We start from the raw sequence: 25,749 nt of genomic DNA, 5'->3' as shown, positions 1-25,749 counted from the left end.
TGCTTATCAGTTCAACTTTGCACTTGCATAAGGAAGACAGCGTAGGTGTGTATTTTTTGAAAAATCACAGTCTCACTTTCAGTACAACCAGACATGCCAACCTTTCCAAATCCAAAAGAGGTAGGTTTGCGCGCGGCAAATGTGCACGCCCAAATTAGGTAATCAGAATAAATGGAACCCCAGTAATTACAGGTATAAACCATAGACTGTATATATAAAGGTATAAACCTGTATTTAACAAATATTGCATCATTTTATGCATTTTTCAGAAAAAGTGGTAGTTTGGTAAACAGTGACATCAACGACATGTTTGGTCTGTAAAATGCCCGAAAAGTAATTTAAGAATGGGAGATAAATATCCCAAAGTCTCCACATGTCATTATATTTTTTTAATGTGTTTCTGGTCCTCTTTCAGTTGAGACAGTGTAGATGAAGGATGTGTCAGGATGTAGAACTACAGTGTGAACATTGGATGAAGCCAGGTTCATATTCTTGTTTCATGTTGTTGACATATTAGTCAAAGGTTTGCACAGAGCGAAATATCTGTGTTGCGCCATAAATCAGAAAATACTGCATTCAAAAAAGTCATTTCCTGCATTTTTCTACTGATAAAGTGTGATATAAATAATACAGGCTTTCAGATTGCTGTAGTTCACTTATCAGAGACATTAACGACATGTTTGGTGTTGAAAATGTCAGAAAAGGTGAAAGAATGGGAGATAAATATCCCCAAATCTCAACATGTTATTTTATTTTTGGTGTGTTTATGGTCCTCTTTCAGTTGAGACATTGTAGGTGAAGGATGCTTCAGGAAAAGACCAAACACTGGATGTCTTTCAGTCACCAACTTGTGTTTTCGAGACACTGATATTAACGGGGAAACCCTGCAGGACTCAAATGCCTCGTCTCTGTTCCCTTAAACTCATTTGGGAGTGATTACCCATCAGCCCCGGGGGTGCAGAGGAAAGGCAGCGTTACCCCGGTTACCCCTGGTCTGCACGTTGTTTCTTCTTTCAGAAACACAGAGGACTGTTCGTATGATGCGATCACAGACACGCTGCAAACGGTGTCCCCCAAAAGTCGAGTCCAGTGTCTATGGAGTGTCATTTTTATTTGTTATAATTTGGGAAGATTGAAAATCGGTTGGGAAAGCCAGCTAAGTCGGTAGGCGGTAGAAACATGTCAAAAGCGGTAGGGTTGGCAGGTACAACCCAGTCTCACGGCATTTCGTGTTAAAGTCACAAAATGAATCTATTGATTTGTGTATTGGTAGTATGTAGTAGAGGCTCTGAGCTCCATTTCTTTTCCTAACGGACGGCAAAAAAGTCAGACATTATACAATTTTAAATAAAAACAAGAAATTGAGTAAGAAAATGTTTTTATGAACCCCACAGCTTCCGGCCTTCCGGACAAAAAGACGTGGTGCAGGCACGAAACATACTACCAATAGAAATACATCTTTTAAAATCGTTCTGTGTGACACGAAAAAAAGGGGGAAATCGTGTTGGTGAACACGAAGCAATAGATTAAATGTCGTGACTATAACACGAAATGCCGTGAGACTGGGTTGCATGTGTAGTTGCCACAAGTCCACATGGTTTTGCATCTAAAAACTCAATGCCCCTGCAAGGTAATGCTTCTTTTTCTGAGCATAAGGTTATCAACATGACTCAATGGGTTACATGACAGTACACTATCTAAACCATAACTTAGCTAAATTAGCTCAAATAAGCTAACCCTAGCTACAGCAGGCTATAGCATCTATATCTAAGTGTTGTGTGATAAGGTTTGTTTTGCTGCTTATCAGTTCAACGTTGCACTTGCATAAGGAAGACAGCGTAGTGTATTTTTTGAAAAATCACAGTCTCACTTTCAGTTGCCTAGCCACAAATAAGGAAGCAAAGACTCTTACGAAGATAATTGCCAAGAAATGTGATCGAAACTTGTTTTACTTGACACATCGGGTGGTTCACCACATAAACCAGATTTCCTTTTACTTCATCTATGTACATGTAAAGGTTTCACCTCGTTGTTTGTAGTGTTACCACAGCCTGAGCACTCGTATAACCCGGAAAGCCACTGCAGTTAAATGAGGTTTATTGCACACAAGCCTCCAAGGGTCCTTTATGGGTGTTATGCTGACTGTTTGAATAGATAGATGTTGTTGAAAATTAACCTCTTGCAACCTATTTATAAAAGCACCAATCGTATCTCAAAGACAGCAATCACAGATTTGTTTGAAGTTGAAAAAAGTAAATTTACTTTAGGAATACAGAATAAATAGTATAACGTTCATGTATTATAATATTGTTTTTATAAAAGCCTGTGGGCATAAGATCCAGGACTTTGAGCTAAATGTTATACTGTGTATCTGAGGATTGTAGCTTTGTGAGTAACTATTTTCTGCTTCTGGCGAAATTGCTGACGAGCAGAGTTTCTTTGAAAAGCAACAGTGTAAACCGAGTTAGCTGGATGTTTTTGTTTCAAGGCCACTTCAGTCAAGAGATCCAGAATATATACAAAATAAACAGCAGCTGAAGCCCTCAAGCTGGCAGAAATATGCAGTCTGGTTTATTGGAGAGACCTAAAAATAAAGGATATTTTACTTTTCATACTCAAAGGTAACTCAAAGTGCTTCACAAACCAAACACACTCAAGTTAAAAACAATACTTATCTCCCCCTGCCCAGGTAATATTCAGAGTAACACATAGCTCTGTGATTAAATAGAACAGGACTGAATAAATCAAGAATACAATAATAATAAAATACAAGAATGATAACACCATGTCTGTTTTGAATACGGTGTTGAAGGTTGTGTATGTGTTTATACATTTACTGCATAATAAGATTACAACAAACCTTTCTCATGGGTGATGTTCCAGTTTTAATCTTCAACAGCAGCTTCATGATCTTCCTCTTTCTCATGGGACTCATAGACCTCCACCTAAAACATAAAAAACCCAGTCATAGAACATGCAGCAGGATCAAAGCAAGAATAAAATAATAATAAAATATTACTTTCTATCTGTATTATGTGTGATGTACTTTGGACTAACAGCTTGCTTTTGTGCTTCTACAGATGCACAGTGAGATGGTGCATGCTGGTCGTGATGGGCCTCACCCTCTGAGACAGCCCCCCATGGGCCCCCCCCCTCACCACCCCATGCAGGGAGCACTTCCCTCGACCCCCCACTCCATGCCCCCGTCCCCCTCCAGAATCCCCTTCGGCCCGCGACAGGGCCCCATACCTGGAAGCGCCACCATCCCAAGAGAGCGTCTTCCTAACGCCAGTCCTCGCTCCATCTCCCCGTGTCCCAGCGCCATCCTGGAGAGAAGGGACGTCAAACCGGATGAAGACAGAGGGGGTAAAAGCCACAGTTTGTCCAGGGGCAACGAGGGCTTGTACGCGGATCCATACTTGCTCCAAGATGGCAGGATGGCTCATGGATCGCACCCCAATCCTGGTTCTGATGTTCCAGATCATGGCATGGGGGGATTTCACAGAGCCTCCATCCGCTCCACAGGCTCTTACAGCGGGCCGAGTCCCACAGACAGTATGGAGCATCCCTCCCTCTACAGGCAGAAGTCCAGAAACAGCCAGCTTCCAACTCTGGGATCCAAGACTCCTCCGCCATCCCCGCACCGCATGGCTGAGGTACGGATGATTGACATCCATGGGGGACATCCTCATGGCCCGCCTCCTCATGGGATGCCTATTCACGGCATGCCACCTCACGGCATGCCACCTCATGGGATGCCTCCTCATGGGATGCCTCCTCATGGGATGCCTCCTCACGGGATGCCTCCTCATGGCGTTCCTCCTCATGGCGTTCCACCTCATGGGATGCCTCCTCATGGGATGCCTCCTCATGGCGTTCCTCCTCATGGCGTTCCTCCTCATGGCGTTCCCATGGAGAGAAGCTCACCTGTGCGCCAGTCCTTCAGGAAGGAGGAAGTGTCAGGAACCAAGCCTCGAAACAACATGGGATCCCCTGTGGTGTCCGACATCCAGGGCCACCTCCAGGGGCCCATCCCACCTGCCAATGAGCACCACACACGGTAAGGAGGACGAATAGGCTGGTTAAATATAATGTTATTTAGACGTCGCATGGGAGCATGGACTAACTCTGCATCCCAGATTCATCCTAACAACGAGCTGCTGACTGTTCCATCATCCAAAACTATAACCCAGCGTGTGTTGAGCGTCAGGTTCTGCAGACATGATTATGCATCTGTGTGGTTTGTGTGTATAACAAGTTCTGCTTATCTGACCCTTGTTTTCACAGTCTCTGTTGGTTATTACAGATTTTGTAGACCCAGACGTAGCTGCAACCACTGAAACCGTATAGCATCTGGAGACCCCATTAATCCACTGTATATTATTCTGTTACTCTGTGGCTATTGTTCTAACAACAAACCCACTGCAGACGTTTTGGTACCTGGGTTCGGTTTATCCAGTCTGACTGAGAGCACATAAACATAGAAAGATGGATTGTTGCCACTTAACAGGACAAAGGTGGGTTTAACTAAAGGCAGGCTATTTGCTTACCTAGGAAAACCAAAGAAAATATTGACCAGGGTTGAATAAGTATTTTAAATGGCTCAATCAGTCAAAGCGATCAGGCCGGACCACCTGGGTAGCCGATGCCCTGGGAGAAGAAAGTGTTGGAGTTTGAGTGGGAAAGTACTGTACTTACCGTTCTAAATAAACATAGACCCAACATGTGAAATATGCTGAGGTTTATTGAGGTCTATTGTCTCCAGCTAAAACCACACCGAGTCCTCAGCTGACCGCCTGTCCTTCCTCAAGATAAACCATCTAAAAAACAAAAGCTTTCCAACGGCTCACCAAGCAATCTGGGTGTTAGTTCTACTCTTCATCCCTCTGGCTTTCTTTAGGCAGTGTATTTATCCAATTGTCCTCTCATGGTCTTCAGGGAGACCACCACTTGTGACAAACACTCGTTTTATTTAAAAAACAAAATCAGACCGTCTCGACCTCAGGGCTTTTCTCTCATCTTAAGTCGTCCGTCTTGTTTTTATTCCATTTGGACTCAAGCGACTTTCTGATTGTGGAAAGACTCAAGTCAAGGGGTGCTGCATTGTTGTGATTCAGACACTATTTACTTCAATATTTACTCGGGGCATAATTGCAAATCAATTCCACTTTGTTATCCTTTTAAAATTACAAAAAACATCACATTTAATTGATTTAGCTGTGCCTCCATTTCCATTCTGAGCTGATATTTGCTCTGGTGGCAGCTGTGATATCCAATAGGTCCTCAGTGATAAAAGTAGAATTTTCTGATGTTTCTGCAGAGTGCGAATGAAGGCTATGGAGCAACAGATTGCCAGCTTGACTGGTCTTGTTCAGCATGCACTTTTAAAGGAGCCAAACACTAGTGGCAGCAAGGAGCTACTAAGGTAAGCATCAACAGCATAGGAACGAGTGAAGCTTCAGGAGAAAACAGCGAGAAAGTATTGCCTCTATAACGGCCATAGGAGGTTAGATAGGTCAAGAGGAACTAGGTCTTAATAGGATAACTGTTTGGTTTATCTGGCTGCATTTCAACTCTTGCATCTTCTCTGTAGAGATGTGCTAATGTTTGCCTGACAGTCTGTTTTTGATGAAGCTTGTTAACATCATTTTAACCTCTCTTGTTTGTCTTTCCCATCATTCTTTGTTGTGTTTGTTCTTACTAATACAAACCTATAAATGCTGATTTTTTTTTTTTGCCACCAAATTCCTGCTCTTATAAATGTTTCTCTCGGCTGCAGCGAGCGACCCTCGAAGACTTCGTCTCCAGCTCACAGCGCACACAGCTCAGGTTAGCATCTCGATCATTATTCTCCTCTATTTCATTACTGTTGTTCCTCCTAAGCGCCTCTGTGTCCTGAAGACACGCCCACACACCGGAGTCCACCAACAGTCTGCAATGAACATGAAAGTAGGGCTTCTTCCCCTGTACACCCAGTTTAATAGAGCAGAGCTAACACAAGCTCCTTAAAGCGCTACTTAAAACAAGACGCTATTACTCCTTATCCTGCCAAGATCTCTGCTCTCTAGGGGTCTGTGGCCAGATCAACGCTTGATTTAAAAAAAGACCTGCAACCTCCCCACGAGCAGAACGAACACACAACATTATTCACGGAGCTAATCTCTCTTCTCGTGACACGCTTAATGTGTAGCTTTCACAGAGATTTACTTCTTGTCATGTGCTTGGAGCAATCTCCAAAATATCATAACAGTTACAGTGAGGGCTTTGATTCCTCCTGACATCAAACATGATGGACACTGTGTCCCTGCACACTCGCAGCAGTGTTCACTGTAACCTGTCCTTCAGGTCTAGGCAGCTGTCAGGGACTTTGTAAGGAATATGTTGTGAAAAGAGTTTTGGGATTACGAAGACAAAAGATTGTTCTTTTACTACACCAACAGAGGGAGAGTCAGGGGAGCTTAGAGTGCTTTCTGAACATGCCCTGACCTTTTCTGTAACTCACTTTACTTACTTTAATGGACCACATGTTTCTAAAGTCAACGGATTGGTTCTCTCAAATTACAAAACAAATATTTTGACGCCACTATAAGCCAAGCACGTAGTATTGGTTGCACGCTGAATGACTTTTCATTTGTGGTTCTCACAGCATTGAAAGCTATAGTGTGTTGTATACAGTAGGTTTGTGTGCATGTAAATGGTGTGCAATGGCTACAATCCCCAAGGTTCTTTATTGTCAAACTAACATAGCTACCGAGTAATTATGTCGTTGAAAATCTTAGGTCACAGGCTTCTCCAACACAATAATACAGATAAGCAGACAATATTAAAACAAAATTAAAATATACTATATTAAAAGTAATCCAAAAAGAAAAATAGTGGAATAGTGACATACGAGTCTATATACAAGTTATTGGAATGATATATTAGATAATAGATAAATAATTACTAAGTAGCAGATGAATGTTATGAACAGTCTTATTGCCTGCGGGATGAAGCTGTCTCTGAATCTGGTTGTTTTTGTCCGGATGCTGTCCCTTGTTCCCTTCATGCTTTTTGAACATTAAAGCTTGGAAACATGTCACAGTAGAAGCACTAACGAACCTGAAAACACACATAATATGTTCTCTCTAAATTAAATTTGTCCGTTTAGGGATGCTCACCCAAAAGCACAAATATCGCTCGCTAGGTTTCCATGGTTTCAACTTCTCCTCCATCTCTAGCGAAGAATCGGACGACGGCATCTCAGAGGTGCAGCCAATATATACGTGCGCTTATTGAGCAGGAGGAAAAACACAGCCTCAGAGAGTTCAGGCAATCATTACCGAACATTAGGATTACTCCGAGCCGAGTGTTGCCAGGGAGAATGTGTTTGCAGACATGCGGGATCTAACCAGTCATTTGTCAAGTGAAGTCAGACAGAGTGAGGGTTTGGAAACTCCCCTCCCCCCTCAGGGAGGACATCTTTCTTCTTTTATCGTTTCAGTTTTCTTAAGTAAAAAGCTTTGTTTGTCCCCCATGCAGGCGGTTCCCCTGTCTTGGCTCCAAAGAGCGGCGCTTCTCCATCTAACAGGAGCCCGGTTCCCATCAAAGTCAACCTCCTGCAGTTCAGGAAGAATGTTTCTGACCTCAGGATGCAACTCCATCAGATGAGACAGCAACAGGCAAGACCTCTTTCTGCTTTTAATACATTTCCAAGTGTGTCAGTTGCAGGTTTATGGAGTAAAGGACGACAGGATTACGGAAAAAGCAAACCCTTCCGGCCCGTCCACACAGCGGCGTGCGTTGTCGCTTGCCGGCGGGCGTGTCTGCAACTCGACCAACAACCACTCACATGAATCTCCCGCCCCCGACACACAAGCAGCGGTTTGATTGGCTAGAGCTTGTACTGGCATATGATTCGATTGGCTGACGCTTCTGCCGAGGCGTCAAAAGTTGAACATTGCTCAACTTTTGCAGCGAGCCACGCCAGCAAAGCTCCGCGTCGCTTCCCACAATGCAGTTTGGCGAAAAGTGACGTCACCCAATTCAAAGTGAATGGTGAAGCTTTATCGGCCCGTCCACACAGCGGCTTTGGAAAAAGCTTGCCGGCGGGCGTGTCTGAAGTTCGACCAACAACCAATCACATGAATCTCCCGCCCCTGACACACAAGCAGCGGTTTGATTGGCTAGAGCTTGTACTGGCATATGATTTGATTGGCTGACGCTTCCACCGAAAGCTTCAGAAGTTTCAAAAGTTGAACATTGCTCAACTTTTGCAGCCTGAAACGCCAGGAAAGCTCCGCTCTGCTTCCCACAATGCAGTTTGGCGAAAAGTGACCCCATTCAAAGTGAATGGTGAAGCTTTCAACGCACGCCGCTGTGTGGACGGGCCGTTACAGTACTCCCTTCTTTACTCTTGGATTTATTTGCATTGCATTTGATATTAAGGTCCATAAGTAACGGAAAGTAATCAGGTTACTTCCCCCCCAGGCTCTATATGTTGAGTGGTAGATCATGTCTTTCTAATATCTCTTTCCCACTGTCTTCACCCCCTCAGCTCCAGAACCAGGAGGCACTACGGGTCCAGCTGAGGCGCGCCGAGCAGGAAATCAGTGTGAAACTTGCCGAGGCCATGCGGGGTCTGGAGGATCCGGTGCAGAGGCAGAGAGCGCTGGTAGAAGAAGACCGGCACAAGTACCTGGGCCTGGAGGAGCGAGTGCTCTCACAACTCGGGTACGTTTGCTCAAATCCCCCTTAGCCGTGTTTTATATAAATAAACACAGCTGTTTCAAAGTCAACTTAATTGTCAATCTGTCAGTTTGTGTGTACAGACAGAGAGATCGAAATACTGTTTCCCACAATCCAGAATAAAAAACTACGAATATATATATATAAAAACATGTATACAAATAGGTATAGGCTATCCTATATATACATACATATACATTGAGACATAAATAAAAGCACAACAATCAATATATACAAAATAACAGTCACTTCAATAAATGTACATTAGTTCAAGACTGTCCATAGCAGCGTGAAAAGTGTAGTTTGCGTCCATTACCGAATGCTTATTGTTGTAATTATTAGAGATGATTTAGTAAACCCACGTCAAGGTGTTTCGTTTTATAGGAAATCCCCAAAAGGCTTAATTTCAGCAGTTTACCTGTGTCTCTGTCTGAGAAGCCAACGCCCTGCGAACGACAGGTTCATACAGGAGAGCACAGTCTCTACCCTGCTCTTACTTTCATTCTCTCGCGTCACGTTGCCAGCAGGGAGCTTATTTTTATTTACATGCTAGGTCAAACAGTGTTGTGTTGCTAGACAGTGGTGAACATATGCTCCAATAAACACTGTGTGCTCGTGGATTCTGAGGAATGAACAGGCGGAAGTCGTGGATTCAATTCTCGATTAATCTTGGTATTCAGCCAGCTGTGAGTCAGCAGAATAAGATGGACTTTTATTAATCCCTCGTGGGGAAATTGTTTCTTTGCATTTGACCCATCCTAGTGTTAGGAGCAGTGTGCTGCCTTGAACGGCGCCCGGGGAGCCGTGTACGGCTTGGCTTTAACACCAGTGGGAGGAGGTGTTGTGAAAAACCACTGCGCAGTATATCAATCATGACCTGTAGCGGCACATTTCTGTCGTAACAACAAAAAGGATTAGTAGTTTAAAGGTCCCATGTCACGGCCATTTCTACTGATCATAATTCCATTGTTGAGGTCGACTAGAATAGATTTACATTGTTCAATGTTCCAAACTCACATTGGTTTCTCACAGCATCTCTGTAAAGTCTGTGTATTCCTTCTCTGTCCTACACGGCTTGTTGGAGCCCCTCCCCCTTCCCGTGAGTGTGCTCTGATTGGTCGGGACGTTGCGAGGCTCGCTGCTCAGTGAGCTGGCTTACTGGTGTGGTTTCCGGGTCGGCGACACAACGAGACGGCGCGAAACTCATCCTGTTCACACACACTCTCACACACACACACACACACACACACACACACACACACACACACACACACACACACACACACACACACACACACACTCACAGCCGAAGTAAAAACAATAAGTGTGGCTTGATATTGAGAAAGAAAAAGGTTTCTAACGCTGTGAGAATGGGTCTGCGGAGAGCATTTCTCCACGACCCCAACTCGTCTATTACCAACCAGGGAGCTCTATGCAAGTCAATGGGACTCCCTGTTAGTTAGCCAAGGGTCCTGGTGTGTGAGGAGCTCCGCGGATTGGTCCATTTGTTTCTTCCGGGAACCGCATGACGTCACTTGGTTCCCGGAAGAAACAAATGGAAAAAGAGAAATGTCCAACGAGGCGTTCTGGGGCAGCACAGACAGGTCTTTCTGTGTTAGAGTTTTACTCGCTACAGGGTGCACTTTGAGGGTTTGTGACTCTGCAGACCGTTCACATGCAGAAAAACCTTCGGGTAAGCATGACATGGGACCTTTAAATAATGAAACTGCAGTTTCCGTATAATCCAAGGACAGAACATACTTTAAAAAGTGAGGGGGTAGTAGGATGGATAATCATTTTGTGGGTGATAGACGAGAGCCAAAATACATGTCTTCTTCTGCCGTTCCCTTTAGTGTTGACTTCCTGAAAACGGACGTTGTTGTCCACAGCGGACGTTAAATCATCCAGACTTTTTTTCTCCTTAGCAACGGTCTGTTAGAGGAAAATTATCAACCTCTGGAATGTCGTAATTGTCCAATCAGAGTTGAGTATTCAACTAAGCCGTGTAATCTTAAGTATTTCATGAGGGTTTCTGGAAATGCTGACTCACAAAGACAGACGTACTGTATCTGTTTTTGTCTGAGAGAGGTTTGTTAAAAAACTGTTTTCCTTTTGTTCTCATCTGGAATTTCCCATCATCCTTTTTATCACCAACAAGCCTTGGCATAGCAGGGCATTTCACACTCTTATTACTTTTCCCATTCCCGTTAGGAGGAGTTGTATAAAAGAGTGTTTCTCAAGGGTTACACGGCCACAATGAAACACCATCCAACCCTGCACACAATGTTATCATTCAGCATGTGGAGTCGCCATCTTCCTCTGTGAGGAAATAAACTCATATTCAGTGTGTAAACAGTCACGGTTGTGGGATTACATCCAATCTAGACTAAGCAATCCACAGTACATACACAGGAAAGGGTTCAGTGGGAATGCGTATTGTCTGTGGTGATCCTTGAACTATTTAAAATATGATTTACTTTCTTAGTTTTGAATGGATCTTGTCCCGAGGTCTGCTTTGTAGCCTTTATTTAACCAGGTGAAGCCCCTTGAGATCAAAACATCTCTTTTTCAAGGGTGACCTGCAGGACATTAGTTACACATGTAACATAGAAACAACAGAACAACAATAAGGATGACATACAACATAATGTACAGGGTACAGTTTACAAACTCTATTTACAGAGACAGGTACCATGAGTATCAAAAAGCATGTCACGCAGCCGAGTTTTAAAATGATGCAGGGGAACCAAAGGGCTCAGTTTGAAACATGTTTCAACTAAAAGCTTTCTTCCCTAAGACAGTCCTAGCACTTGGCACATTTAATAAAACAACATCATGAGATCTCAGGCAATATGTACTTTCAATTCGTCGAGAGATCAGAGAGCAGATATAAAAAGGTAGTTTACCCAGCATGGCTTTGTAAATGAACACGTACCAATGACTGAGCCTCCTAGTGAAGGCAGACCTTTGCTTTCACCTTTGTCCCATCAGTTTCACCACATGGCCTTTTAGAATAGATACATGATGGTGTCCTGCCCCCTGGTGTTTGTAAATGTAAATACACTTAGAAGTAGTGTGAAAATGTCAGAATAACAGGAACATATATATATTAAAACATTTAATCATGGTTTTCCTTTCCTATTGTTTTCTGCAGTTACTGTTTCTGCTTTCAAGAGACCCTTTTTTGCTATTTACTGACAACTTGTCGTGTGCTTCATGCTCTCAAATCTAACAGTTGTTGTCCTTATTCATTGTGTGTTGTCCTGCAGAGATCTGGAGCAGTACGTGGGCTCTCTGCAGAACGACTCGGCGGCGGCGGCACAGAGAGTCGTGACCATGAAGGACGTGGAGGAGGGAGCCGTGACTCTGAGGAAGGTGGGAGAGTCTCTGGCTGGGCTCAAAGGTAAGACAACAACTAATATGAAGGATGTATGTATCAAATGTGGATAGAGAATCAAACTGTCGTATTTTATGTCTTGCAAGAAAGTTCAGTCAGTCACACAGAGAGCGTACAGTCTGCAGAGTGAAGGACCAAGAGTAGGATATTTAAACACAGAGAGAGGAGAAAGGGAGGGGTACAGCTTGGTGATAATGAAGGGGCATTCTGGAAGTTTAGGGAGTTAGGGAGGCCGTATCTATATTGAAGGTCATACGGTTGGTGCACATAGAGTGTAACTAACAACACTGCAACAAATCTTCTTAATAAGGAATGTTCCCAAGCTTAGCTAAGAAGTGTGAGAAGTAGTAAATATAGATAAACATTAGCAAATACGAATCACACAATTATATAAACTGTACACCCCAGCACGTCGTGCACTCCGCTCTGCATCAACCAAACGACTCGTTGCGCCCTCGCTGCGAAGGGGACCCAAGTTCCCATCAGCAAAAACACGTGGGTTTGCTATCCTGGCTCCAAGATGGTGGAATGAGCTCCCCATTGACATCAGGACAGCAGATAGCTTACACACCTTCCGGGGCAGACTGAAAACTCATCTCTTTCGACTCCACTTCGAGCGATAGAACTATTAACAAAGCACTTATATACTAATAAAGGACTGGCTTATCTAAAGCCAGTTGAGTAGCACTTGAGATGTTTAGCTCTATGAAACCTGATGTACTTTATGATTCTGTTTTCCTCAAGTTTGTATCTTGTTGGTCGAACGCACTTACTGTAAGTCGCTTTGGATAAAGGCGTCAGCTAAATGCAATGTAATGTTATATTATTAAAGTAAGTGAGTGAGTACAATATTTTGCCAATCGGGCTGGGGTATATCCAAATAGTTTTCCTGCTATATATTAACATTAAAATACAGTATATCATCAGATGTTAAATGTATGCAAAGACACAGTCGAATAGTGAAAGCATGAAAGTATTTTCCACTTTTATGGTTAACATACGACCACATGTTCACATGCCTGTATGATAACAAAGACTTTAATTAACACATTTTAGTAGCTGTTAATTAAAGATACCTCTAAATTGTCGAGACAGGTAAGGCAACAACTAATATTAATAAGACTCGGTACAATATTATATACATTACATTGCATTTAGCTGACGCTTTTATCCAAAGCGATAAGCTTGTATAATGTATAATATACAAGCCAATAGGACTGGGGAATAATGAAATAATGTTCGGGCTGAATTACCCCTAAAAACAGTATATCATCAGATGTTAAATGTATGCAAAGACACCGAATAGTTAACCCATTAAAGTATTTTCCACTTTTATAACAAACATACGACCACATTTTAATATGCATGTATGATCCAATCCAATCCAACTTTATTTATATAGCACTTTAAAACCTTCAGACCAAAGTGCTGTACAGAGAGATAAGCTCACAAAACATAAAATAAATACATTTAAAATACAAGATACAAACACAAAACAAACCAGAATAAACGTAATAATTAAATAATTAAAAACAGCCATATAATAAAAACAATAGCCCACTGAAAGCAAATAAAAGCAACAATCTACTTGTTTCTGAATGCTAAGGAGAAGAGGTGGGTTTTAAGACGGGATTTAAAAGCAGACGGTGTGGGAGCCTGTCTGATGAGCAAGGGCAGGTCGTTCCACAGGTTAGGGGCGGCAGCAGAGAAAGCACGGTCCCCTCTGCGCTTAGACTTTGTTTTTGGCACCCTCAGGAGCAGCTGATCAGCTGACCTGAGGGTGCGAGTTGGCGTGTAGCTGTGTAACAGCTCAGAGAGGTAGGGCGGGGCCATTGAGGGCTTTAAAAGTAAATAAAAGAGTTTTAAAATGAATCCTCGAATGAACGGGCAGCCGGTGGAGCGAAGATAAAATGGGGAAATGTGCTCGTGTTTGCGTGTGCCAGTTAGTAGCCGTGCTGCTGCGTTTTGCACCATCTGCAGGCGAGTAAGGGAGGATGCACTTATCCCCATATATAGGGCATTACAATAATCCAAGCGGGAGGTGACGAAGGCATGGATTACCGTTTCAAAGAGGTCACTATTTAAAAAAGGCTTTATTTTGGCTAGCTGCCTGAGGTGGAAGAAGCTGTTTTTAACAACTGCCTTGATGATAACAAAGACTTTAATTAACACATTTTAGTAGCTTTTAATTAAAGATACCTCTAAATTGTTGAGACAGAGACATAGTAAGAGAATGCATGGATTTACAAACAAAAATAAATATGTATTCATGTGTAAAACCTACCATAAAAGTGTATTTTCTTTAAAGTTAGTCGTGTAATATACCCATATAGACGATGTTTTCCCGTGTGTGTCCTCAGGAGAGTTTCCATCCCTGCAGACCAGGATGCGCTCGGTGCTCAGGGTGGAGGTGGATGCGGTGAAGTTTCTGAAGGAGGAGCCTCACAAACTGGACAGCATGCTGAAGAGAGTCAAGAGCCTGACCGACACACTCAGCGGTCTGAGGAGGTGAGACACATATCAGTGGAGACGAAGTAGGGATCAGAAAAAGAGTCAGAGGGGATTGAAGAGAATCTGCTGCTCACGGGTTTCTATGATATCCAGATTGTTCTATTTGATTGTACCGCCTTCATCCCATCAAAGGGTCACTCCACGTGGACGGAGGAGCTTCACTGAACCGATAAGAGAATTACATTTGGGGACACTGCAGCGCTTCATTTCCATTTTAATACGACACAGAAACTAGTTCACTCTTGACTTTTCTCCCACTCTCCCTCCAAGTCTTTGACCTAGTTTTATCTTTTGGAGTTTTTTTACCCCATGGTGTTCAGTGTTTCCCATACATTGATTTATTTGTGGCCGCCACAATTAAATATCGTCCGCCACAAATGGATCTCAAAATAATTTATGGTGGTCTAATGGATAGTGAGGAGGGCTGATGATCGGAAGGTTGCGAGTTCAAATCACGCCTGTAACACCACCACTTGTGTGCCCTTGAGTAAGGCACTTAGCCCTTAGTTACTCCAGGGAGAATGTCCCTGTAATCGGTCATTGTAAGTCGCTTTGTAAGTCTGCTAAATGCCTAAATTGTAAATTATATTTCTGGGAGAATAAACCCCACAGATCCTCAACTCCGGTGTGTCTCACTCATTAACAACGCAACACAGAGCAACAAGAACGTTGTCTACAGTAGCCATGAACTCGCATGTATTATCTTATTTGAGGGCGGGGTGGATGCGTGGACCACCCGAATAGGTTAAGGGACCTTTGACTTTTCTTGCCCACAAATAGAATCAAATTCTGTGGGAAACACTGGAGAAAAGACCATGAATACAAACGTAGGTGGACAAAAATATTTCTATCATTGTAGTGCATTCATTTATTAGTAAATGACCGAGTGGAAGAATATACCCTATCGTGCTTTTTGGGGGTTTCCCTTTCCTGTAGTGTGCTATAAAGGTTTTTGTGCATGTGTATGGTCTGTAAACCCCATACAAGGTAGACTGGGCTGTGGTTTCAGACAGAGGGTGAAAAGAGGTGCTGCAGCACAGGCAGTATGAGAAAAATAAAGAGCTTTTTGAACATTAAAGCATGGGAAACGTCAGTAGAGGCATAACGTACAAATATGAACCTGAAAATCTGCACAATGTCCTCTGTAATGTTTTGCATCACATTCTGTTTCCCCTCCTCTCCAGATGTGCTTCTGAGGGCTCTCAGAAAGGACCCAGTCCCTCTCCTAGCGTCCCCGTGGAGGCCAGCCCTTCAGCAGCGGCCCCTGCAGAGCCTCTGGAGCCCCAGAGCTCCACCATCAAATCTGAGGTGATGCCTTCCTCCCCGGTGATCATCCATCACGTGCAGAGCTCCCCGGTTCTGATCCAGCAGTCCCAGCAGTCTGCAGCCCTGACAGCTCAGCCCAGTCCTCCTCTCACCCCCAGCCCCTCTCACACCCCCAGTCCCATCCCGGGCAAGAGCCAGGGCAGGGAGTCTCCCAAAGGGGCCGCCTCGGATCCACCGAGTCCCGCCCGTCTTAAGAAGACTCGAGGGAACCCGGTGAATAACGGAAACGGCCCTACCAGCCCGGGATTCGTCATTGAGGAGCTGCAGAACAGCCAGGGCAAGAACAAGAGCAGAGCCGTTTCCATAGAGGTACTTTAATCACCTTATTGTTGTCATTGGGTCTTTATTTATTTACTTCCAACATTGTAAAGCTGTCATTTGTAAAGACTCTCAAACCCTACAGTTCCTTATTTCTCCGCTTGATCAGATTTAGAGAACGTTTAAAGGTGGGGTAGGTCATTTTGGAGAAACCAGCTCGAGTGCGCTAGAATTTGAAAATACACAACCGGAAAAAATCTGCCTCTTCCTTCAGACTTCCTCACAGAGCACCTCCTCCAACACACACATGACCAATGAGGGCACGAGATAAGTTTGTTTCCCCCGATGGAAGGCTGACAGGCAGGTAGGCCATCTAGTTATTTTAGCCGGCTCAGATGATTGGTCGTGCTTTTTACAGTACCACGGCTTCAACAGGTGATATTTATTTATGTATTTTTTGTCAAAGCACTTCAAATATTCATTGCTATCGGGATGTTAAGAGCATTCCATGGAATATAACAACAAGTGTATCTCGAGCCGGTTTCTCAAACTTACCCCACCTTTAAGGAACTTTCTCTCCTCACATGTATTTATTGATTTTTTACATTTATCACATTACACAAACACAATTGAACATTACCCAACATTAGACATATGGCAGATTACAAAATAATGCTACAAATAAAAAGTGTGCAGTTATTAGACATCAGTTTAAAGTACAGACCAAGAATATAATTACATTTGCAAATGAACAAATTCAACACAAATACAATAAAAGCACATCCACGAACGGAGCAGAGTTACAATTCTCCAAATAGATTAACCATACTTCCATCGCTTCTGCAATGTCCCCGTTTTATATACATTCCAAAAACAATTCCCAAATGGTGTAAAATCCAGAATCTTTCTTCCCTACTATATATGTGAGTTTCTCAAGAGCCAGACTCAAAGTTAAATTGTTTAACCAACATGTTCCCAACACAAAGCAATTGAGCGCCTGGCTTGTAGAAGGCAAAGGTTAACCATTTGTCTTTCCCTAACTTTCTCTCCTTTTCATTTCCACTCTACAGGCAGCAGAGAAGGAGTGGGAGGAGCGGAGGCAGAACATGGGTCACTACGATGGGAAAGAGTTTGAGAAGATCCTCCTGGAGGCGCAGGCCAACATGATGAAGGGCATCCCCAGTCTGGAGGTGGAGGAGAACCAGGCTCTGCCCCCCACTGCCGCCGCAGAACCAGCAGACACCCCCAACCCTGTGGAGTCCCCAACAGGTACATATCTAACACAGAGGCCCTATTCTGCTTTTTGGGGGGTGTCGCTTTCCTGTATTGTGTTATATTGTGGGGTTTTGTGCATGTAAATGGTCTGCAAAGGCAAACATCCTTCTTTCCAGATGGGGTTGTCTCCCATGTGCAACATAATATGGCCCCTTTAAAGGCACAGTTTACCCCCAAAATACATTTTATTCCTCTTACCTATCATGCTTTTAAACAATCCATTTATGTGTGACTCGCTCAAGTGCTGGACATATGAAGCTATGGATTTGTCCCGAATATAAAGGAACTAGATCTATTAAAACAACTCGGCAACCTTTTTCCAGGATTCATTAAAGGTTATTCAAGATACTCCTCTGACAGAAATAGGCATTGCCTGAATGTATTGCTGTATGAACACATTTTAAAGTGTCTCCTCTTATATAATGACTTGTTTTGTAATGCAGAAGAGCTCCAGTCTCAGCCTGACAAACTGGAGAAGAAGGCTCCTGAGAAACTCCCGAAGCCTGTGATGGAGAAACCAGGCAAACCTGCTCTGGAGACACCCCCGAAGACCGCCGCCAAGCCGGCGTCCCCGGACAGTTTTACAACAAAGCAGGGGGGTGAGAGGACCAGCAAATCTCCCCCACCACCTCCCCCCCCCAGGAAGACCTTCTCCCCCAGCTCCAGCTCAGGCATGACCACCACTCGCTCCGGAGAGGTGGTCTACACCAGCAGGAGGGATTCCGTCTCTGCACAGGTCAGTAATCCTTCCCTGAGTTTCCTGTCACTCAGAAGCCTTTTAAACAGACTTTCTAACGCATCTGGCTTCTGGTGATGTGTTTTAAGGCTGAGGTTTAGCTAAGGCTTTTACAAAAGTCGATCAAATCAAAACAGAAGAGGCAAATAAAATTATATACAAACTTAGATCGTCTTTCTTTCTATTGTGTTGCACGTTATATCATTTAAAACCTGTGTCCCTACGGCGTCTTCCACACAGGTTGCCCATCTCTGTGTCTCCTAAAAGCTGGATTTGTTTAATTTAATAATGTTAATTGGATTAGCAAGTAAATACCACGTTCATGTTTGTGTGCTTAATATAGATTAATAACTACTCTAGGAGCCATATGTTAAAATGTATAATTTGATATATCATGTTATATATATATACTTGAACATTGTAATTCTTTGTTATAAGTGTTGGGGAATAATTCGCCCTGCATGTCCTCCTCCTCCTTCGCCCTCTGACGCAGCTGACCGACCTTGAGCAGCCGCTATCTCCCTTAAGGAGCTCTAGCAAGTTGTTGATGTTGCCAATTTGTGAGCAGGCAGCTCTCGGTCAGAGATAGTATTGTTGTGGGACACCTGGAACACATCCTTCTCAGGGTGGAGATGACCTCGAGCCGTAAGCGACTGTGATTCAGTGTCCTCAGCTGTTTAGTCTCTCTATTGAAGAATGTTGATTATTACACTCTGAACTAGTTCAAACCTGGAGCTACAGGAGGGCTCTTCAGAATTGATGTGGCATCTCAACCGTGTGGTCAGACCACGGTCTGACCACACGGTTGAGATGCCACATCAATCATGCCCGGGACATGTCTCGTGAATTCTCCGGCTGAAGCTCCAAATAAACCGTCAGTGTTTGATATCAAAGCTCCAGCTCTCCTCGTGTCTCTCTGAGTCCTGACTCCAATTGCTTCAGAAGTTTCCCCCACAATAAGTATTATTATATCATTTATTTAAACCAGCCTTTGTAAAAATTGACGTCATATACGACTGCAGCTGGTAATTAGAATGAGAAAAAGAAAAGAATCACGGAGCAATATCGTTTTTTGATCTTTGACAATATGTGTTTGTATAACATTACATGGTTGGAAAAAGTACTCATAAAATAGTTTCCTTCTCATAATTTCCAACAGGAGGGTGAAGAGGACACACCACCTCCCAGCCCCCAACCCAGACCCAACAAGGTTGCTCCAGAGACGAAGCCCAAGCCGGCCACCCCTCCCCCCGTCACTGTTCCCACAGAAGAGGAGGACGAAGGGGAAAAAATCATGGCTGAGCTTCAGGTAAAAAGCATACTTACACTCAAGCATCCACACACACACACACACACACACACACACACACACACACACACACACACACACACACAGTCCCTCAAACATGCAATCAGGACCGATCAATAGGTCTCTGTTTGATTTCTGCACTGCGGGAGTGGGTCTGTCATTTCATCCCCTGGTGGTTCTCGGGAGATACTTCTCGTCCCTCCTCAAAGTTCCCATTTCCCCTTCACTTTTCTCCACTCTTCAGGTGTTCCAGATGTGCACAGTTAAGGATGTAGGGGTGAAACATTTGGTAGAACCCACCTCTCGAATTGATCCGCAAATCAGAGAGCTGAGGCCGTTATTGCCTCTCAAAGAGAAAAAGGTAAAATACTTTTCGCCGTGCAGCCACCCTCCTAACTGCCTGCCTCTGCCCACTGTCTGACACTCGATGGCTGCCTTAACACTTCCACAAACTTCTGCACCCTTGCTTTGGCTCGAGAGAATCCTGTAACAGCTTCCTCCAAAACAAACACTTCCTTTCCTTGCTGCCTCAGTTTCCTTCCCTCTTTTGATTCTGCTGGATATCTCCGCTTGAATATATTTCAGGATTAAGTCTGCATAAAAAAGTGTCCTTTGTGCGCCTTGACCAGACAATGATGTGTGTTGATTTAATTATCAATAAAGACCACGGCACTGTGTTCTGCAGGCAATTCAATCGTCTTGTGTCTTTCTTTAATTACCTCCTTCATGCAAAAACTGATTGGTAATGAGAGAAACGTTAAAGCTCACTTTGCAGACACATCCTGTTTTTGCAGACTTGGTTCACTAGAGGTCAGTCCGGCCACTTTGCATGCTACTCTCCCCCCTTTTTTCCCAGGGATTACTTTTCTGTTTCTCTCTGTCTTTGCACAACTTCACTCCAGTTTGCTCTCCCGGCTTTACACCTACTGTTTATAACCAGCACGATGTGGTGGCAGACAGGTGCAAACACACATGCATGTGTTTTGGCACATTTGTGTTATTTTATGAAACTGCAGTGTGTTTATCCTGATGACGTTTCTTTGGGCTGTTATAGCGCGTCTGCACCTGTCGGCCACCGTCGCACAATCCTGTATTTCTTCACATATAGGGTTAACCTTTGCACATTTAAAATGATTTATTTATTCAATTGATGTATCAAGTGCACATCCAAGTTAGAACATGAGATCTAAAAGTAAGTATAAGTTAAGTGCTACTAGTAATAGATAACAAAACAACAAATGTTGCCTAGCTTATTTAACCTAAGTGTCAGCGTGGTATAAACATGTAGACAGGAAACTAAGTTTATAAGGATTAGTAGACTCTCGATGACGTGAAAGTGCAAAAAAGTACAGGTAGGGATATACTGTAGCCTTCAGAAATAACCTTATTTGGCTGTTATTAAATAAACCGGCTTATAGTCTTAACAGTAATATGTTTACATTTTTCCTGCATGCATTTTGATATACATGCATTTAATACCAGGACAGCATATAAAAGTGACGTCTGATGGTGTATCAGTCTACATACTGTACATATTCTGCTGTATTTTACAAGGTAAAAGCCCAGTGCAGTGCCAATTCTACTGCAAACTCCATATGAGTTCACACTTAACCCTTAGCCACCCTACACACAAGTTGCAGAGTAATATTATTCCCTCACACACTGTCCTAGCAGAGCTCAGAGTCCACACGGGAGGATAAAGATCCCGACACAGATGAAAATGGGAACACTACTCTCCGACAGAGCCAAGGGGTAGGACTCACTTTCTCTTAATAACATTTTATTCAGGTATATGTGCAATATTAAAAGAGATATTAAACAGCTACTCATTCATTTTCCAGGTCATTTACTATGTGACCGGGCAGATTCCCAAAGAGCATCCAACGGTGTCCGGAACGGAGGAGATCCACGAACACCGAGAGACCGCACAGCCTCCATCACAGGTGTCAAATGTCAATGTTAACGACAATTCTCCAAGTCAGCAGCCACTACCGTCTTCACCACCAAAATCTCCTATAACACCTCCACCGATATCCCCCAAACCTGTGGGACTGAAAGGATTCAAACTTCCAAGGAAGCAAATGAAACGCTCCGAGTCCTTGAAGAGCAGCGTAGAAATGGAGAAGGGGAAAATCCTCAACAAAATTAACACTGAAAAGAAAAGTAAATCTATCTTGCAGCATATTTCTTCAAGTAAGAATATAATACCTGAGCCTGTGGCCACAACAACAACCAACACCATTAAGGTGGCGCCAAAAAGTTCACTAAAAAAGGCTCACAGTGAGGATCCGCCTAAAGCAAACTACGTGGATTTTAATGAGGAGGACAGTCTTAGTCCTGACTTACCTGGAGAAGAGGCTCCTCCCCCTCCTGACAACATAGCATTTATGATCACTAACACCAAAGTGCAGGCCCTGTCCTGCGGCGAGTACCAGGACCTGGTCAACGCCAAGAAAGGAAGCGTGCAGACGGTCACTGTAGGTAGCGCTCACAACCGAGGGAACGCCTCAATGGATCCCAATTTCCAACATGACAACCGCTACAACAAGAAGCCCGTCATCATCATTTTTGACGAGCCCATCGACATCCGTTCGGCGTACAAACGTCTGTCTGTCATCTTCGAAGGTGAGGAGGAGCTGGACAGGATGTTAGCGGCCGAGTGCATCGAGGAGGAGAGCGAGGAGTCTGACTCTGAGAAGGGTAGCGGGCGGCAGGCTAAAGCAGGAGGGAGCAAGGTGGTTGACGGCAAAGACGTTAGCGCTTCACAGCTCAATGCTGATCACGTTAGCTTATCATCCTCATCTTCATCGATCTCTGAGCCCGCAGACAGTGGAGTGAACTCAAACGATGACGCCAAGACGGACGGTAAGAAGAAGTTCAAGTTTAAGTTCCCTAAGAAACAGCTGGCGGCGTTTACCCAGGCCATCCGCACCGGCACCAAGTCCGGAAAGAAGACCTTACAGGTGGTGGTGTACGAAGACGAGGAGGAATCAGACGGTACGATCAAGCAGCACAAGGAGGCCAAGAGATTTGAGATCACGCGCTCTAAATCCCTAGCAGAGGCTCACAAGGGCGCAGTGCTGAAGAGGCAGAACTCAGAGTCCCTCTTCAGGACGGACGAGATCCGGAAGAACGCCTACAAGACGATGGACAGCCTGGAGCAGACCATCAAGCAGCTGGAGACCACCATCAGCGAGATGGGGCCGGCCTCCCCCACGGAGGAAACTAACACGGGGAATGGGAACATCTCAGAAGGAGCGGGGCTTAAGAGGTCTTCCTCTCTGCCCACCTCCAGGGGGTCCGGCCCTAAGGTACCCAGCAAAAGCATTCTGGTGAAGAAGACTAAACCCCAGCTGCTCCCTCGCCCTGTTGTCGTCCCTACTACCAGCACCACCACTGTCCCCAGTGAAACTACCGTACAACAGGTCTCTCTCTAGCTCTTATCGGGAGGCTTTGGGTCCTTTTTTTACCTTCACTTAACCCCCGAAATCACAAAATCATTAATCCACTCCAAAGGAAATATCGGAAAATGTCCCCCGTGGCTTTTCCCCTCTGTGAAATCATGGTGACATGATTGGGGGTGGCATTTTGTTGGCTTCCTGGCTTCTCCTTTGCTGAACCTGTGTGGTTTTCAGCGTCATCAAAAACACTCATGATGATTAAGCTCTGATATTTCCCTGACTGCATGTCCTTCTGTGTATTGAGGGTCCCACTGGGTGCATGACCTTTCACTGGTGTAAATCGTTTGAGGTGTTACCTGTCAGTGCCTTGATTTTTCATACTTCCTGTATGGTGTGTGTTTTTTTCTTTCTTTTGTTTTATTTCTTGTTTTTGTTTTTCGTTTGGATCCCCTTGCAGAACACCAGTGTCGCGTCCCCTACTAGTCGGATGCCCGTCCCTTTGTCTGCGAAGTCCAGGCAGTCGCCGGGTACTACTGACAAAGCAGGAAAACCGCAAAAACTGCAGGACGCTCAGAGGCAGTTCCGACAGGTAGTTTTACTGTAGGGCCTTAGGGGAATCAAACATGAGGCATGTATGATTAGAGGAAGACTACCAAAGCTGTGAGATTAAAAAAAAAATAAAGTCACGAACAAAGTGACGACTGTGGATCTGTTAATGTTTCTCTCGCTCTGACAAGAAGGCATGTTTGACTTTTGACTGTTACCCCATAACATCACTGTACTGTAAGCTTCTGCATGTCCACACTGCTCATGGTTTTCACTGTGTTGGTGACTTAAAAAAAAAAAGTGGACGCTGTCATCATCACACCTCCAGTTCCCATCACAGCTGAGCTCCTAAACAGTGTTGCCAAATATCCCAGGATGCTTTTGGCTCTGAAAAACAAACCTAACTGACTTTTCGGCTATGCTCCTTCTCACAATGCACCTTTTTTGCTCAAACCCACCACCACTGCACCGCTTCCTAATAACCTCACGGTGATATATTTCCTCTCCCTCGAGACCACGCCACAACTCACCACCTTGCACCTTCAGTGGAGGCCACGTCTCCCCTGTCTGCTCCCCCTCCTCACCCTGTTATCTAACCCTCTCCAGCCTTCCTATGCACCCCACAGCCCATTTTTACGAGGCCTAACTCTAACAAAGACCCTTCCTATCTGCCATCGCACGGTCTAACTCCTGCAGTGTTTTGGTAACAACTTCAATGTGTCTTCATATAATAACGTAGAAACACAGCCTTCTGTTCATGTTGGTGTCTTTTAGTCTCAGTAATATCATGTGTGTGTAGTATTAGTGTGCTTTGACATGTATCATTTGACCCAGGTTTCCTTTTTTGACGACCAGTCTCTGTTTTGGCATCTCTGTTTGCAGGCTAACGGAAGTGCTAAAAGAGTGGGAGGGGATCATAAAACTACTTCCCCTACTATTCCCACCTCTAAAATCCCTGCTTTTTATCCTAGCTCTCCTAAAGGCAGCCCCCAGTCTGCACCAAACTCAGATGCTACTAATCCCATTAACCCTTCCTCTTCCTCCTCTGCGACAAAGTCCTCCATCCTGTCCTCTCCTCTTCCTCGCTCCGGTTCCCAACCCTCCTCCCACATCCCCTCCCTGTCTAACGGATCCCTCAAACTCCCCTCACAACACACGGGTAAAACTCTTTCGTTCTCCTCGCAGAATGGTCGAGTGCACTCCTCCTCTTCCTCCTCTTCATTCTCATCATCCTCATCCTCCCCCTCCCCTCTGTCGCCCACACCTTTGGGCCCGGGTGGAAAGAGCATCCGCACCATACACACCCCCAGCTTCACCAGCTACAGGGCCCACAACGGCAGCAGCAACGGCAAATCCTGCATCCCAACAGCCACCGCCGCTAAGGACGCTTCCTAGGCCCCGTTTACCGCCCAGTGGTCTGTTAGCAGCTCATAGAGTCCTGATGTGAACCCCCAAATGTTGAGTACTCCAAAGTTTTATCCTTTAAATGTATTGTACGGGTCCCCAGCACATAGAAGCTGCCAGATGCTAGCTTGCAGACGTTGCGTTAAATAGCATTAATTAGCAGCTTATGTTGACAATAGTTAAATAATTAAACGGCTTGGCTCCAACTGTTTTGGAGTCATTTTTGGAATAATTGAGTCCATTTCTGATCTTTTCAGAATCAAACATGCCAGTTTTAACCAGAAAGAGGCAATATTTGTACTCTGTGGGCTGACTTTTATACATTTTGGGTCAATTTTGAAGATTTAGAGGACTCATTTGGATTGAACAGATTGCTTATCTATTTGAATATATAATGATAAATTGTCCACAGTAATGACGTAATCATTTTCATCTTGTGCTCTGTAAATCCAATGGTCACAACTAGGGATGGGTATCGTTAAGGTTTTAACGGTACTACTACTTTTATCGATACCGCTTATCGGTCCGGTCTTTTAACGGTACTCTTATCGGTTCTTTTGGAGAGAAAAAACGAGGTAAACTAACTATATGTTGTATGTCAGGGACTACGAATGGAAATTAGCTCAAAGATAAAATCCGGCATATTTAATAATCTGATGACAGAACTGTAAACAATAGCTGAAACTTTAACAAAATAAATAACTCAGTTTCCTCTAATCATTAACCCATGTTTGTATCATGTAGTTAACTCCGTGTGTTGCTGCTAGCATACAGAACACCTGACGTGGAAACGTTACTCGTGAACTACAGAGCTGCTAGAAAGACAGTGGAACCCGGTGCATTCCTCCGTCTGGATGTG

At 44.1% G+C, this 25,749-nt stretch overlaps 1 protein-coding gene across 19 annotated transcripts in view; it reads left to right on the top strand.

The window, feature by feature from the left end:
• Nucleotides 1–25,548, top strand: part of si:ch211-285f17.1 (sickle tail protein homolog) — a 105,216-nt gene extending 79,668 nt beyond the window's left edge. For 6 of the 19 annotated variants that reach the window (XM_034197420.1, XM_034197432.1, XM_034197429.1 and 3 more), the window contains 16 exons: nucleotides 3,081–4,060; nucleotides 5,321–5,425; nucleotides 5,780–5,829; nucleotides 7,522–7,661; nucleotides 8,537–8,712; nucleotides 11,997–12,130; nucleotides 14,485–14,632; nucleotides 15,820–16,270; nucleotides 17,290–17,488; nucleotides 17,938–18,230; nucleotides 19,390–19,539; nucleotides 19,784–19,900; nucleotides 21,211–21,291; nucleotides 21,381–22,964; nucleotides 23,386–23,529; nucleotides 24,369–25,547. In XM_034197420.1, coding sequence (XP_034053311.1) covers nucleotides 3,081–4,060; nucleotides 5,321–5,425; nucleotides 5,780–5,829; nucleotides 7,522–7,661; nucleotides 8,537–8,712; nucleotides 11,997–12,130; nucleotides 14,485–14,632; nucleotides 15,820–16,270; nucleotides 17,290–17,488; nucleotides 17,938–18,230; nucleotides 19,390–19,539; nucleotides 19,784–19,900; nucleotides 21,211–21,291; nucleotides 21,381–22,964; nucleotides 23,386–23,529; nucleotides 24,369–24,881 — 5,265 coding nt within the window. In that variant the 3' untranslated portion in view covers nucleotides 24,882–25,547. Of the gene's footprint in view, nucleotides 1–3,080; nucleotides 4,061–5,320; nucleotides 5,426–5,779; nucleotides 5,830–7,521; nucleotides 7,662–8,536; nucleotides 8,713–11,996; nucleotides 12,131–14,484; nucleotides 14,633–15,819; nucleotides 16,271–17,289; nucleotides 17,489–17,937; nucleotides 18,231–19,389; nucleotides 19,540–19,783; nucleotides 19,901–21,210; nucleotides 21,292–21,380; nucleotides 22,965–23,385; nucleotides 23,530–24,368 lie in introns of all 19 variants that reach the window. The other 13 variants (XM_034197427.1, XM_034197434.1, XM_034197428.1 and 10 more) reach the window with 13 other exon arrangements.
• The last annotated feature ends 201 nt before the right edge of the window (nucleotides 25,549–25,749 follow it).

Source organism: Gymnodraco acuticeps, unplaced genomic scaffold (genome assembly GCF_902827175.1).
Source record: "Gymnodraco acuticeps unplaced genomic scaffold, fGymAcu1.1, whole genome shotgun sequence".
NCBI classification, from domain to species: Eukaryota; Metazoa; Chordata; class Actinopteri; order Perciformes; family Bathydraconidae; genus Gymnodraco; species Gymnodraco acuticeps.
This window is presented reverse-complemented; position numbering and strand designations above follow the sequence as displayed.